Genomic DNA, 17,234 nt, shown 5'->3' on the forward strand with positions numbered 1-17,234 from the left:
GCAAATGAGCCAGACTAGAGACCAAGAGCTTCCCAATTAATTTGCTTTAAGTCTGATGTATGTGCTTTTGAGGGAACTTTAAAAAAAAGGCAAGTGTCACATTCCAATTTAAAAATTCAAATAATGAGGCTGTCAAGCTACAGAAGAGATAATGTTTTACATCTCTTGTCTAAACAACAAAATAGAAGCCTCAGGCATGAGCACAGGCACCTGGCACCTGGCATTCTCATGGAAAGGGAAATGAAGAAATAAGACAAGAAGGTCACTCCAGGGCCCATCAACCATTTTCTCCCAAGCAGTTGAAACTTTAGTTTTTTGGGTAATGTCTGGCCTTCACCTAAAATGTAGTACTATAATCTAATAGGGAAACAAATGGGTTCCTATTTGTCTCCTTGGGGGAAAATATGTAACAATTTGACAGTCACAGATGTAGAACATTTGTGAGTTCATTTATAAAAACATCCAGGAAAATTCCTCCTGGGTCAGCTTCTTGTGTTATTGGGGCTCACTCAGCTGCCTGCTGTGGTGATCCCATCATAGATGTAAAGCTAGAAGAGACCTTAACAACCATCTAATCCAATGTCCTCATTTTATAGAGAAGAAAACTGAGGCCCAGAGTAATTAGGTAGCCAGTCCAAGATCAGAGAGGTTGTAAGGAATTGATCCCAAGTCCCCTAACTCCAACCCTCGTGTCCTTTTCAAAACCTCAACCTCTCAGACTGCACACAAGAAGCATTTTGGTGATGCCCATTGCTTCCTACACACTCTTTGTGTTCAATAAAAACAAAAGGGCTGGCTGCCAGGGTGGAAGAAAAACAAACAGGCTGAGACATCAAGTACAAGTGTTAGTCCAAGTTGTCTTTGGCCAACTTCCTTGGAGGAATGTTGACTAAAATCAATCTTATCTCTCATCTCCAGAGGTTGGTCTCCTTCAACATTGGTGAAGGAAGGAAAATCAATAAGGAGAGTATGAGAGAGAAAATAGCTAAATGGAAAGCCAGGCTCAGGAAGGCTGTCAAAGCCTGTCACCCAGAGTGCCATGCTTCTGTGCCGTCCTAAATGAGGGTAAATGTAGCCAAGTGAAGTCCTTTGAAGAAATGGGAGTGTTGGGTTTTTTCTCCAAGAACTGACAAAGATGCAACCCAAGGATGTCAGTTTTAGGTTGGTGGTGAGGCTGCACCCAGTCAGCCCCTAGGAAATACATTAAAGAGTAAAATTCTATATCCAGAGAGCTCTGTTTCTCTGGGGAATAAGAACACTGGCTGCTCCAAGGTTTACAAAGGCAATCAAAGAGGGCTAAAGATTCATCAGTTATCAGGTACTGGGTACAAAGACAGAGATAGAACAGTCTCTGCCCTCACGGATTCTACAACAGTAGAGGTTCCTTAACCTTTTGTGGGTCATGGCACAAAAATAGGTATGGATGTATGTGTGTGTGTGTGTTTTATTTTTTTATTTTCATATTTTTCATTTTTGTGAGTAATCTTATAAAATCAAAACCACAAAATGTATTCCTAAATAAAACAGTGAAAAGCGGTCTGTTTTCATCTGCATTCCAATTCCAACAGGTCTTTCTCTGGAGGTGGAGAGCATTCTTTGTCAAAAGCTCCTCAGACTTGTCCTAGATCATTGCAATGTGGATAATAGCCAAACCTATCACAGTTGTTCATTCCACAATATTGCTGTTATTGAGTACAATGTTTTCCTGGTTCTGCTTATTTCACTTTGCATCAGTCCATGAAGGTCTTTCCAGCTCTTGCTGAAATCCTCCAGTTCATCATTTCACTTTAGTGAAATTAGCATTAGCACACTAGTATTCCATCACCATCATATACACAATTTGTTCAGCCACTATGAATACTACAGTGTTGAGGCAGCTAGCTGGTGCAGTGAATAAATTGCTGAACCTGAAGTTCAACCCTGATACTAGCTGTATAACCCTGGGCTAATCACTTAATCTCTTTTGCCTCAGTTTCCTCAACTGTAAAGTGGGGATGAAAACAGTGTCTACCTCCTAGGATTGTTGTAAGAATCAAATGGGAATCTTCATAAAGTTTCCAGTACAACATCTAATACATAATGGATGCTTAATAATAACAATAAGTGAGTTTTCTCTCTATGGACCCCTTTGACATTCTGATGAAGCCTGCAGACCTTTCTTGGAATAATATTTTTAAATACATAAAAGGTTTCTTAGGAAACCAGGCATGTTGAAATACAGTTATCACAATATTTTTTAAAAACAAGATCATGGGCCCCAGGGTAAGAAGCCCCATACTAGTGCTAAACAGCATGTACACACTTTTGCCATTTAAAGCAATGTAAATATAAACCAGATAAATGTATAAATAAATAAAAATGGTCATCGGGAAACAGGGACTAGCAGCTTAGGGTGAGGGGGAATCAGAAAGCATGGAGGCAATGTCATTTTAGCTACAATTGGAAAGAAGGAAGTATTTCTAAGAGGTAGGGACAGGACATGTGTAAGGGCCCAGAGATTGGAGATGCAAAATTCTGGATGAGTCCAATTATTTGCAACAGGAGGTAATATTTAAAGGGCCTGGCCAAAGGGTTGCTACCAAGACCATCATGAGTTTCTCAAGCTAAAGGAGTTTGCTTGGGCAAATGGAGTTGCATGAGCTGGTAACATGGTCTCAGACCTGGGGGATGAGGCATATCAATTTGGCAGATTTGTGGAGAATGGTTTGGAGAGAGGAGAGATGTGGAACAGAGAAACCAGTTTGAACAGAGGCTCTTGCCATGGCATGTCAGCAAATGGGCTGCCCTTTGTTCAGACACTTATTATTTTTTGCAACATTTTTAAAAAGTGAATTGCTTGATGATCTAGCCCTCTTATTCCCTGACCACCTAACTCAGTACAGCTACATCTCAGAATCTAAAAAGCTGTCCAGGGACAACAAAATAGCTGCTTAATTAGTATTACTTTGTCCTTTTGCATTATGGGAGCGGGAGTAAGTTAGAGTAACTCTTGCCATTGTTGTTCAGCTTTAACCTGCTCACTTTGGGCAGAAAAAAATCTAATTGTTTAATATTTTAAAGATCGATGTGAGCACATAAATATCGAGTCATTTTCAACTTGCAGAGCAACGGTGATCAGTTTCCCAGCAAATGCCTTTACTTTGAATGAAGTTGAATTTATTGTTCATAGTTCCGCCAAACTCCAAAGCCCCGTCCAAATCCTTCCAGAGAGAAGTTTTTGATTTGGAGTTCAGGGAGCTTGTCAGTGACGCTGATTGTTTTAAGCAGACTAACTAGTCTGCCTTTCTGGCTCCTCTGGGCTCTGAAGCTATCATCCAAAGTACATGTGCACGTTGCAAAACATGACGAACTGAGCTCTGAATATTTGGAAGATCAGAGAGGAATGCTGAGCTAGGGCCATTCTGGAATATTTTAATGAACATGTTTCCAGTCTTCTTTATGTTTGTTCGTCCTGCTAGGAGGACTTCTTCCTTCCAAACATGGGAACTGAAAAGACAGAAGAAATCCTTTCTTTCCTTTCTCAAGGCAAAGTAAACTTTGGCCTCATGGCTCTTTCTCAGGAGGTGTACTTTTTCTCCTTGACAGACAGCACCCTCTAGTGATGCATTTCTAGCATCACAGTTGAGCAACTGTTGCAGCAAACACTGAACTTGCTGAATCATTTCCTTACAACAGCGGGATTTCTAAATTGGTTTCCACCTGTAATTCATTACCATTTGGGTTTATTCCTTTAAAAAAAATGGAAAGACAAAACAGTTCAAAGAAGGTGGCAAATATTTAGATTTCACAACCGAAATCACTTTAGATCACGAGTTCCTTGATTTTCTTTTTATTGCCAGCATTTAGCACAAGTGACTTGCACATTATAGGAACTTAATAAATGCTAGTTGACTTGACCTTGAAGTTTCAAATTCCATTGGGGTAACCGATCATTCTCCTGTTGTTTTTCTGTTTTGTTAGACTCTCGGTGACCCCATTTGGGGTTTTCTTGATAAAGATTTGCCATTTCCTTCTCCAGGTTATTTTACAAATGAGGAAATTGAGGCAAACGGGGTGAAGCGATTTGCCCAGGGTGACCCAGATAGTAAGTGTAGGCCTTCCTGACTCCATGCCCAGCATTCTTTGTAGTATGGTGCCACCTAGATGCCTTGATCACAAATGATTCTTATAACACAACATTAATAATACTTGGTAACTGAGCTTAAAGTTACATTATCTTGGCTGTACAAAAGCCTGTTGCTCCTTTTTATTTCTTTTTTTATTTTTTAAAGTATTTTTCCATGGTTATATGATTTATGTTCTCTCTCTCCCCTCTCCCCTCTCCCCTCCTGGAGCTGACAAGCAATTCCACTGGGTTATTATACATGTATTATCACTCACAACCTAGTTCCATAGTATTCCTTTTTGTAATAGAATAATCTTTTAAAATCAAAACCCCAATCATACACCCATATAAACAAAGGATCAGGCAGTTGTTTTTCTTCTGTTTCTGCTCCCACAGTTCTTCCTCTGGATGTGGATAGCTTTCTTTCTCATAAGTTCCTCAGAATTGTCCTGGATCATTGCATTGTTATTAGTAGCAAAATCAGTTACATTTGATTGTCTTACAATGTTTCAGTCTCTGTTTACAGTGTTCATTTCACTCTGCGTCAATTCATTAAGGCTCTCCCATTTTATACAGAAATCCTCCAGATTTCTGACAGCACCATCAGATACCACAATTTCTTCAGCCATTCCCCAATTGAGGGGCATCCCTTCATTTTCGAGTTTTTTGCCACCACAAAGGACACGGCTATAAATATTTTTGTATGAACATTTTTTTTATCTCTTTGGGGTACAAACCTAGTAGTGGTGTCACTGAAAAGCCTGTTGTTCTGCCAAAATGTCTCACGATTGATTTGGGTTAAATCACCCAGGTATGACCTTGAGGGCCATCTGACCAATGCCACTTTTCCTACTGGAGAGGTCAGCAATTACCACAGTGACCTGGAGAAGCTCACCAAAGTGGAGCTGGACACTTCTAACAGAGAAAATGTCATCACAGCCACCAACTTTACAGCCACCAGTACCATATACATTCTAAAACATGGTAAGACAAGTCCCGTTCCCTTTGCAAACTTTAAATCATTGGTTCAATGTGCACTGTTAATATTATATGAAGCCTGGCTTCAGCCAGTTTCTTTTTCTCCCCCTCTTCAACCTTCTACACATATCAATTGTCCAAAGCAACATAACTGACAAATTTGAGCTTAACGGAAAGGTAGCAGATTTTGCAAATTCACATGGTACGGTGGGACATGACAGATTTGGATTCAAAGGACATGCATTTGAATCTCCCCTCTGCCATTCAATGCCTTTGTCACCATGGCTCACTGCACTAGGAGCAGAGCCAGGATTCCATCTAAGTCCTCCTTACTCCCAAGTCATTGCATGTGCAATGTACAATGTGCAAGACACTACATGTCACACTTCTTCTTACACACATGAGAAGCTAAGCTCATATCCCAGCTCTTCTTCCTAGAACCATGGGTCAGGAACCTCTTGGATATGCAGTTCTCCCAACTATAAAAATGAATAGGTGGAAGTTAACAAAAGGCAAATTTATATTTGGTAGTAGCCAAACACTTCCTAATGGTTAAAATTCTGCCAAAGTGTAAGGGAGGGTCCTAGGAGGTAATGGGATCCCCCTCATTTTGAGGTCTTCCAGCAGCGGCCAGGTAGCTTGTGTGGCACTGTTATAATGACCTCTAAGCCTCTTCCGTCTCCAAAATTCTTTGAGTCTGTGATTCATTGATCTATAAGCTCTAAATCTAATTAGGATATTTCTAAATGAAGTGAAATCTGTCCCTGTTGGTACTAGAAAGAAATAGAAAATTGTGGGAATGATCTAAAGGATTGCATTCCTTCCTTTATTTCTTATCCAAGACGGCTTTCCTGGGAGGGAAATGGAATTGAGGATAGTTTGCTTCTGGGGCTTGGTACAAAATGGTGTGTACTCAGGAGGCAGTAAGTCATTCCAGGGCATCACAGCTCTGCTGGAAAGGATCAGAGGTAGTCTTTAGTAGAAATCTTCTTTGAGAGTTGAAGGAGATGAGAGAAGTGCTGCCAGAGGCCTGAGCTCTCCTTGGGTAATATGGAAGCTAAGTTTAACATATCAAATAAAGCAGGCCAACCTAACAAGCCAGAGGGAATTTTCTTAAAATGAAAAGAGAAAGAAGTCAGCATGCAAGTTTAGAATAGAAATTTCTATTTAAGAAACAAGAAAACTGGAAGATTTTAAAATGGGCAGAATGAGGGTTTACCTATCTGAATAGTTAAGAAGTCCAAAGGAGAACTCAGCTTGTGTGGTCTTTCCCCCCTCCCAACTCTTGTTCTATCAACAGACAATACCCAGAGTACCTATCGTGTAAGCCCTGATGGATCCCTCCGGGTTACCTTTGCAAGCGGCATGGAGATCACTCTCAACACCGAGCCACACATTCTTGCTGGGGCAGTCAACCCCACCTTGGGCAAGTGCAATATTTCCTTGCCTGGAGAGCACAATTCTAACGTTATTGAGTGGCGGCAGCGGAAGGAGCAGACCAAAGGCAACATGTCGGCATTTGAGAGGAGGCTGAGGGTAAGTCAACCATATAGATCAGTGATTCCCAAAGTGGGCGCTATTGCCCCCTGGTGGGTGGTGCAGCAATCTAGGGGAGCGGTGATAGCCACAGGTGCATTTATCTTTCCTATTAATTGCTATTAAAATTTTTTTTAAATTAATTTCCAGGGGGCTAAGGAATATTTTTTTGGAAGGGGGGCAGCAGGCCAAAAAAGTTTGGGAACCACTGGTATAGATCATGGGGAATTCTCTGCCAGTGTTGCATAAAGTATTTGTTGGATCAACAGAGTTCTAAAGAACAGGTACTATATTTGGCATCATAATGGAGGCAGCCTGAGGCCAGTTATGAAGTCAGTGGTCTTCTGCTGTTTAGGCTCTTCTTCTAGATACAGGCCATCTTTATGCAACTAGATACACCTCACCAGGGCCTCCTCTCCCACCCTCAATGTAACTTGGTCTAATTCAGCTAACACTGAGTAAGTACCCATTGGGTAGAAAGGTAAGTAATAGCATGGTCTCTGCCTTCAAGGAATTTACAATCTAGTAGAAAGATAAGACAAGGGTACATCTAGATATTGTTCTACTGCAACCTACAGAATGAGTGACCTGGATGGGAAGGATCTCACAGGAGGGGGAAAGGAGTCAGGGAAGTCTATACAGAGGAGGAGGTGGCAGCTCACCCTTGCTCTTCTGCCTTGGAACCAATGCACAGTATTGATTCTAAGAAAAAAGGCAAGGGTTTATTTAAAAGGGAAAAAAACATACTAAGTGAGGCAGCTAGGTAGCAGGGTAGATAGCTAGTCCTGGAGTTGGGAGGTCAGTTTTCAATAGGTAGAGATGTTGAAGTCATCTTTGACAGTTGAACAAAAATATCCCAAAGAACCTTAAATCTTAGGCTAAGGATTAAAATCCTTCAGTCAGTGGGAAGCCACTGAAGATCCTTGAGCAGGACAGTGACATGATCGGAACTGTGCTTCAGGCAGAGATATGCAAAAGATGGATTGGAGGCAGAGAAAGCTATTCAACTGTTATGACAGTACAAGAACAAAGTGATAAAGGATTCAACAACAATAGTGGCAGTAAGAGTAGAGGAAAGATTTGAGAAAGAAAGGTCTTGGATTTTACTATCTTTCAAGTCAAGAGGACTTGACAGCTGATTAGATGTGGTGAAAAAGGGACAATTCAAAAATGGCTCGAGTTTCAGACCTGAATGACTTGAAAACAGTGGTGGCATAACAGAAACAGAGAAGTTCAGAAGAGGGACAGGTTTATGGGAAAGATGAATTTTGTTTTGGACATACTGAGTTTCAGATAAAATCAGTCCATCCAATTATAGCTCTCTAACAGGCAGTTGGAGATGTGGTCCTGGAGGCCAGGAGAGCTATTGGGATGGTAGCCATCATTGTAGAAGTGATGCCTGAAGTTTTGGGAATTGATAACATCACCAAAGGAGAAAGTGCAAAAAGAGAAGAAAGGAAGTGTAAAGGATAGAGGGGTAGATAGACCAGGAGAAAATGGTGGCATGAAATCTAAGGGAGATGCTATCAAGAAAGAAGAAACGGTCAACAGTGTTAAATTCTGCATGAAAGAACATGAAAATAAGTTCTTTAACAGGCCGTTGAATGTAGTGATTACAATGTTATAGTGAACTTTAAGAGAACAGCCTCAGTAGAAGAATAGAGTCAGAAGCCAGAGCAACAGGGGCCAGTTGAGGAAATAGAATCAGATATTATAGGAAAACCTGGGGCCATTTCTCATCTGTTACACATACCAGCTATGTGACCCTGGGTAAGTCACCTAAACATTAAGATTAAAGGGACAGCCTTAGGGCAAGATTAGTCAGAGAAGACCTTTCTTTTTTTTTTTAACCCTTACCTTCTGTCTTGGAGTTGACAGGCAGAAGAGTGGTAAGGGTAGGCAATGGGGGTCAAGTGACTTGCCCAGGGTCAGCTAGGAAGTGTCTGAGGCCAGATTTGAACCTAGGACCTCCCGTCTCTAGGCCTGGCTCTCAATCCACTGAGCTACCCAGCTGCCCCCTGAGAAGACCTTTCTTGGAGGGTTTTTCATACCCTCAGTCATCTGAACTCACAACGATTACATGTTAAAATTCTCACTCCGATGGCCTTTCTACAAGCACTAGTGTTCTCCATGTTTTCAAATCCTCTGTCAAGTAATTACTAATATCAGAAGGACAAATGAGCCAGTTTTCTTCCCTTGTTTTAGGCCCTAGCACAATGGCAATCATGAGTGGGAAACCATATCTTGATATACTAGGGGGGCTAAAATCATAAGCATACTCTACGTCTAAACTGAAGCTTAACCTGAAGATTTGGAGACTATACAAAGAACAATCAGGCGATGTCGTGATGAAATCCATCAAACCAGTTGCTTGGTATTAAAGAGATGAATCACTGTAGCCTTTTCAAATATTTTGATCACTGTCGCATAGACACAGTCTTTCAGCTACTGAGTTAGGGGTTTCCCCCAGAAGCAGACCAATTTGAACATTTTACATAAATTGGCCAGTCACTAATCACTTATTTACCAACGATAATATTTTACTGAATATAAACATGTAGGCCAGTACAATCCTGTGAGATAGGAATGGCAGGCGCCTTCCCTGAGAAGCAATGTGATGTAGAGGTAAAGAACAGTGCCTGGGCACTTTTCAAACTTTGTAAATTCTCTACAAGTCAATGAGATAAGATGGAATAGAAGATTGTCCTAGAGGCCAGGAAGATCTGGGTTCCAATCTTGCCTCTGGCACATACTAGCCATGTGACCATACTGAAACATTAAGAGTAAGCCATGAAGGACAGCTTGTGTAACAGACACAGAAATGAGAAGTGGAATGTTGTCTATGGAGAACAAGCAGCAAGTTAACCAGTTGGACCATAGAACATATGAAAGGGACTAATGTGCAACGAATATGGAAAGGCAGGCTGGAGCCAGGTTGTAAAAGGCCTTAAAAGCCAAATAGGGTTGTATTTTTTCCTAGAGGCAAGAGGGAGTCACTGGAGTTTTTGAACATTGGAATGACATGATCATATTGTGGTTTTCAAACTTCTCTTTATTAGTTATGTATAAGAAGGATAGATATAGGAAGGACTCGAGATCCAAGAAAGTGATTAACAGAGTACTGCAATAGTCCAGGTGAGACTGAGGGCATGAATTAGGGTGATAGGCAGCTGTGTGAGTAAAAAGGAGATGGAGATGAGAGGGGAATTGACAATACTTGTGAACCATTTGGATATGAGGAGGTAAAGAAGTAAGCTGTTATTATTATTTCTGTTTTCCAAAGGAGCAACTTGAGTTCCCAAGGGGTAGAGGGGAAGGAATTTGCTCAAGGTCATACTTCTACTAAGCAGTGGAGCCAGGTCTAGAATCCTGATCTTCTGATTCTTACATTGTCCCATACTGTATGCTTTTGAAATAATTAATGTTTACTATGTCATGCTATTCAACGTCTAATAAAGGGAAAATTAGAAAATTGCTGGGAGATGTGAATTTATGCATGACTTTTTAAACTTCTTTTGGAGGGTAGAAAGTTCGGTGGCTTTCTCCATGTCACCCACACATCGAGATAAAATGTAAAAAAATCCAGATACTTCATCTTTCCAATGACCCTATATCCAGACTTTTAGAAATCTCTTGGTTGATTACAACCGATTTTCCCCTTTTGCCCCATGATCATTGGGAGCTCTTTCATGGGTCTGGTCAGTGCAAATAAAGAGATCCTGGTTTTCTGTGTAAAATATGGCACTTCTTTGTAAAACCACCCAACATAGATAACAATGAATGTTAGCTATTTATGCACAAAATTGCAGAATCCTTTACAAGCCCATTTGGTAAGGTGATCATCCATTAGGACACTTGTCACATCCATTCTTCTCCCTCTAGCTGAAAAGAAAAAGAAATGGCATAAGTGCCTTCTTTGCAAAGTCAAAATGATGAGGGTTGTTCCTGATCTAAGGGTTTCAATCCAAAGCCAAAGGGAATGTGTTTCCTATATCAAAGGCCTGCTGCCTCCCCTCTCGAAAACAAACAAAAATACATTAAAAATGATATCCTACTTGGAGTGAGTAAATCCTGGATTGGCTATTTCAGAGGCCTCCTTCAGTGGCCCTATTAAACCAACCAACACCATAATGTATGATTTGTTTTCAAACCCAATCCCCCATGACCCAAAATCTAGTCGAATTATATCCTTTGTGAGATACTTTTGCATTCATTTAACTTTCCATCTATTGCATCATCTTGACTGTGTAAATACGCCTTCCGTTAGAACAGAGAAATCTGAGTGTCTGTAACAATCAAAGATTACATATTCACTAAAAGAAAAATGGTTCAGGGACTAGATCCAAATTATAATTTGCAGCGTCCATGGGTGAGAATGCAATTAGTGTGTAGAGTTTGTCATTCCACGGGATCACAAAACAAAACCATGGGCCCGCAAATGCACAATTCAAACCATAAAATCAGTGGGTTGATTATGTGTTTACATGCACAATGAAGCAAAAATTCATCTCGAATCATTGCAATTGGGGTATCATCAGTAATGTAGGGGAAAGGATTAAGCATCCTCCAGAATCAGAATAGTTGTGCATTTTGGGGTCCATTTTTTAATTTCATCTTAGGAATATGAATAAGTTACCTGCATTCAGGAAAGAGAAACAGTCCAGCTGTCTACAATCCACAGACCAAATATAATAACATAGTTTGGTCTGGCCACCAGCCAGAAAGTGATGGCAGCTTACTCTTTTTTTTTTTTTTATCTTTTTTTTTCCTTTTTTTTTAACCCTTGTACTTCGGTGTATTGTCTCATAGGTGGAAGAGTGGTAAGGGTGGGCAATGGGGGTCAAGTGACTTGCCCAGGGTCACACAGCTGGGAAGTGGCTGAGGCCGGCTTTGAACCTAGGACCTCCTGTCTCTAGGCCTGACTCTCAGTCCACTGAGCTACCCAGCTGCCCGGCAGCTTACTCTTATTCTCAACCCACCCAAGATCTACCAATTGCAGATTTTCTTTCTCCCATGCTTCATGCTGTTTTCTAGGTTAGTTCACTGTAGAAAGCTCTACGCTATTTCATTTCCAGACCTTGCCATCAAGTGTGTAAGTAACCAGGGCAGCTGGCCTGCCCACTCTTCTGTAACTGAGAAAAACTGAGTAGACAGCAGCACAAGGTAGAAGGACCCTTGAGAATTCAATCAACACCTACCCACCATTAAAATGAGGCATAGCAAAGGAGTTACTCAACACAATTTCAAATTTGACTTAATTATGTATAAATCAAACTTTCGAGAAACGGAGTTCTGGAAACTCTCCTTCTCCAATTTAAATCCCCCCCCCCTCAGAATTGGTTTCAAGCTAGGCTATCCCTTAGGAAAATTGCAAAGTAGAGTAGATGCTGCTTTCAGAGCCCTTACCACCCCCTTCTTTTGATGCCCCAAAATATCTACTGCTGCTGCCCAGGCCCTTAAGGGCTATACTAACCCAAGGTTTAAACAGTCCTGCATTCTCCCAACTATCCCACTACCATCAATGCAAAGCCAGAAGTCCAGAGCTAGGATCTTGCCTGGCAATGGGTTAATCAGATCAGTTCTGCCAACTGATGATAAGTTAACCCCATCTGGGAATTAAATGCTTTCAATTCCAGGGTGATATGTGGGGCCAAGGAAACACTATGGTGAGAATGCATCTGGAATGTAATTCTAGGTAAATGTGTAGCAACTCCATTCATTCTCCATGTACTACATGGAGTTCATAGCATGATGTGACATTTATTTTCTAATCTCTGCATTGGAAATCAGTATTTGAACAGAAACATCCAAAGCACTATACATTATCCAGAGATCTGAACATAGCATTAAAATAATCATTACATGTGTGTGTATGTGTTGGTCTGTGACAACCTTCCAGTGGAAATTTAGCCCTGATCCCTACTTGTGCAGCTATAATGCTAATTTTTTATTAAGAAATGGGTTCATGGTCTTCTGCCTTGGAATCGATACTTAGTAATCAATCTGGATGAGTGCATCTCATTCACATTCACAGTTATGATTACTAATTGTGTTTCCTTTTATCTTATTCTCCCCACTTACCATTCTCTCTCTTCTTATTCACAGATTTTTTTCCAATCACTGCTTCCCCTATTTCTCCCTCCTTTTGTCCATCTCTTCCCTTCTCTTACTCCTTCTACACTCCTGTTTTCCTACAGGGCAAAATAGGTTTCTATAGTTGAGTGAGTATGGTTGTTTTTCCCACTTTGAGCTAATTCCCATGAGAGGAAGGTCTAATTAGGCATAGCCCACCACCCACTTCCATCTTCTCTGTTGACTGTTATGGACCTTTTCATGGGAGATTTTTTTTGCTGGTTATGTAATTCTTGGTTATAGTCCTAGATCATTTGCCTTTCAGAATATCATATTCCATGCCTTCTGGTCCTTTAATGTAGAGCAGTGATGGGCAAACTACAGCAGGCCGGCCAGATGCAGCCCCCTGAAATGTTCTATCCTGTGTGTTAAATTCTTCCTAATCTGATGAATACAATAAGTAGGATACAATACAATGAAACTTCAAAAGAGTTGCCTTAGAAACAAACTGACAGATGAGCATTTTCTTTCCGTTGGCCCCCTCTCTAAAAAGTTTGCCCATCACTGATGTAGAGCTACTAGGCTCTAGATAATCCAAACTGTGGTTCCACAACATTTAAATTATTTGCTTCTGGATACTTGTAGTACTTTTTCCATGGTCTGGGAGTTCTGGGATTTGGCTATAAGAGTCCTGGAGTAGTTTATTTTGGAGTCTTTTTCAGGAGGTGATTAATGGATTCTCTGATTTTCTATTTTTCCCTCTTGTTTGATAAGATGGGAGCAGTTTTCTGTGATGATTTCTTGTAATATGGTGTCCAGGGGCTTTTTTTTATTATATGGACCTATTTTCCATGTCAATTATTTTCCAGTGAGGTATTTCAGATTTTTTTCTAACTTTTTAGTCTTTTGATTTTGTCATGTTTCCTGATGTCTTATAGATTTGTTAGCTCCTATTTGCCCAATTCTAATTTTTAGGGAATTTTTCTTCCTTTAGTTAGTTTTTATAATTCTTTTTCCATTTGGCTAATTCTACTGTTTTGCTTTGTTTCTCCCCATTTCATTTCTGTCTTTCACTTGACTAACAAAAATAATTTGAAGTGTACGTCTAGTAGAATGCTATTCCCCTACTCAATAAATTCCAGCGGCTCTCTATTACTGAGATCAAATATAAACTTCTCCATTTGGCATTTAAGGCCCTTCATAAACAGGTTCCAAACTTTATCTGCCTTACCTTTTTAAACATTTTTCCCTTCCCACACACCAATATAGCCCAATGTGCCTTTCCTGTGGTGGTTCCCCACACATGAAAGTTTTATCTGCCATATCCATATTTGAACTGAGTGTTTCCATGCCTGGAATGTGTTTTCTATTCATCTCTGCCTCTTACAATTTCTTATTTCCTCCAAGATTCAGCTAAAGCATAAAGACCTACATAAAGATTTTCTGGCCCAGTACCCTCTTGGCTACTAGTGCCCTCCTTCCCAAAATTCATTTTTATATTGTTGTATATTTCCATGAAAAAAAAATCTAAGTTCCTCTCATGGAAGAGTTTTGTCAATTTTATCTGTGCAATTTCACAATTCCACCAATGATTTATGAATGTACCACCTATTTTCCTACAGATCCTTTTCAACATTGACTAAATTTCTATCTTTTATCAACTTTGCTAATTTGATGGGTGGGAAGTGAAACCTCAGAGCTGTCTAATTTTGCATTTCTCTTATTAGTGATTCAAAGCAATTTTTCATGTGTGCTTGATAGTTTACAGTTTGAATTTTGACAATTGTTCATATCTTTTGACTACATATATGGATTGGCTCTATTTGTGTCAATTCTCTGTTTATGTTGAGTTTCACATTTTGTTAGTTTTTTAATGCAAACTTTTTTCCCATTCTCAGTGTCTCTTTGTTATCTTTTTACATTGCTTTTTTTGTAAAAGCTCTTGAATTTCATGAAACAGAAATGGATTATTTTATCTTTTATACTCAACTCTATCCTTTGGTTAAGAACCTTCTCCCCATTTCTGGCTATGAAAGTATTTCCTTTCCTTTACATCCATTTTTTAACCAACACTAAATAATTTTGAGGATCACTGATGATAATCTGATAAACTGATATAGCCCCCTTTTTCCCCATGGTACAGATCAGTGATTCCCAAAGTGGATGCTACCGCCCCCTGGTGGGTGCTGCAGTGATCCAGGGGAAGGCGGTGATGGCCACAGGTGCATTTATCTTTCCTATTAATTGCTATTAAATTTTTTTAATTAATTTCCAGGGGGCTAAATAATATTTTTTCTGGAAAGGGGGCAGTAGGCCAAAAAAGTTTGGGAACCACTGGTATAGATGGATGGATGGATGGTGTCTTTGGTTTTTTTCAGTTAATTCTCTGGAGGTTGACATTCACAAGTTATTCTTCCAATATTAATTCTGTAACCATATAGATTATGTTCTCCTGGTTCTACTCATTTTACATTTTATCATTTTGTTTAGGTCTTTAAAACAATTTTAATTAACCTGCTCATTGTTTCTTATGGTGTAGCAATATTCCATCACAATTACATGCCAAAATTTGTCCAACCATTCCTCAATTTCCTGTTCTTTGCCCCTTTCTTTCCTGTTTTTCAAATGTATTTTGAGAGGCTGAGAATTTTATTATTACTAATATTATTTTATTACAAATTACATGTAATAACAAATTTCTACTTAAGTTTTTCAAAGCTATATGATTCAAATTGTCTCCATCCTTCTTCTTTCCCCCTTCCCAGAGCCAGCAAGCAATTAAATATGGATTAAACATGTATTATCATGTAAGACATATGTCATTATTCATTTTTGTAAGTAAACAATCATATAAAACCAAAACCCCCAAAACATATACCTAAATAAACAAGTGATAAATCATATACTTTCATCTGTATTCCTACCCTAATAGTTCTTTCTCTGGAGGTGGATAGTGTTCTTTTCCATAAGTCATTCACAATTGTCCTGGTTCATTGTATTGTTGATAGTAGCTAAGTCTATCACATTTAATTGTTCCACAGTATTGTTCTTACTGTGTACAATGTTATCCTGGTTGTGCTTATTTCACTCTGCTTCAGTTCACTCAGCTCTTTCTGAAACCATTCTGTTCATCATTCCTTATAGCACAATAGTATTCCTTCACTATCATGTACCACAATTTGTTCAGCCATTCCCCAATTGAGGGACATCCCTTTAGTTTCCAATTCTTTGCCACCACAAAAATAACAACTATACATATTTTTGTACAAGCAGGTCCTTTCCCATTTTTTTTATCTTTTGGATGCAGACCTAGTATTACTGGATCAAAGGGAATGCATTTTTATAGCCCTTTGGGCATAATTTCAAATTATCCTCCAGAATGATTGGATCAGTTCACAACTCCACCAGGAAAGTCTGGTTTTATTTAAATTTTTACTTAGATTCATTCTATCTTCTCAGGCCTACCATCTTGATTTACTGTCATTCATTTTTCAGAATTATAGAAATTCAGAATATAGCCAAATAAGAAATTAGGTCCATTAAAAGTTTTTTAACTGAAAATTTTTAAAGATGTATTTTTAAGATTGCATTTGGTTTCCCAAACAAGGACGTTTAACCTAATTTGGGAAAAAGAAATACTGGAATGTGTGTTCAAATGGAAGTTCAGCAACATGGATTCTAATTCACTTCTTCCCCTCTGTATTAAGGGAATAGGAGTGGAGATTAGACTCCATTATCTGAAAGTTTCCTCTCAGCATTTGCTTCTTAGCCAGGCTACCCTAGTCTGAATTTTTTATTTACCTGATACCAGATTATCTACTGAGCTTTTTGTTTTTAAATCAATCGTGTTGATGTCAATGTCCAATACCACCACAACCAATTGAAATGTTGGAAAAATTGAGCTCTGCCTATTGTTTTATTTAACCAACAACTGATTAAGTTTCATTCTTGATGGCTGTTTTCTGAAGTACTGAGTAATGACTTCCAATTCTTTGACTCTTCACTTTGTCAGTCTTTTGTAAATCAATTAAGTTGCTAGGGAGGAAGGTCATATTTTTTTGGTTTGTGTTCCACTATCAGAACTATGAATGATCAGAATTTTTAATCATAGTCTTCCTTTAAATCACAGTCTTCCTTCCTTAAATCATAGTTAGGATTTAGGAGAGGAAATGGAATCGTGGTTATAGGAGGGTTGATGATGGTAAGCATGGAATCCAGAATATCCCATCTAGGATTTAATGTCACACTCGAGCTTTGACAATATGGATTAGAAGGAAGGGGCAGGGATGTGACTGATAGTATAGGATTCTACTGCTTTCTAATAAGCATCTAATTCACATAAACTATGGCCATAAATGATTGAAAGTCATGATTCAGAACTTGAGATGGAGAAGAAAAGGAAGTGTTCCTCTCTATTGTGATGTCCACAGCCTCCCTCCACACTTTTAGAGATATTCCTCAACTTCAAGGAGAGTCTGGGAGGAGTGCTCGAGAAGGTTACAGTTGACCAGAGAAGAATCAGACCACTGCTCTTGCACTCTTT

At 39.4% G+C, this 17,234-nt stretch overlaps 1 protein-coding gene across 1 annotated transcript in view; it reads left to right on the top strand.

Moving 5' to 3' along the window:
* TENM1 (teneurin transmembrane protein 1) overlaps nucleotides 1-17,234 on the top strand; it is a 104,621-nt gene that overhangs the window by 76,862 nt on the left and 10,525 nt on the right. Inside the window, exons 8-9 of the mRNA XM_044682672.1 lie at nucleotides 4,917-5,089; nucleotides 6,384-6,619. Of these exons, the coding sequence (XP_044538607.1) occupies nucleotides 4,917-5,089; nucleotides 6,384-6,619 (409 nt within the window). The remainder of the gene's footprint in view (nucleotides 1-4,916; nucleotides 5,090-6,383; nucleotides 6,620-17,234) is intronic.

The sequence above is a fragment of the Gracilinanus agilis genome, chromosome X (genome assembly GCF_016433145.1).
Source record: "Gracilinanus agilis isolate LMUSP501 chromosome X, AgileGrace, whole genome shotgun sequence".
Lineage (NCBI taxonomy): Eukaryota > Metazoa > Chordata > Mammalia > Didelphimorphia > Didelphidae > Gracilinanus > Gracilinanus agilis.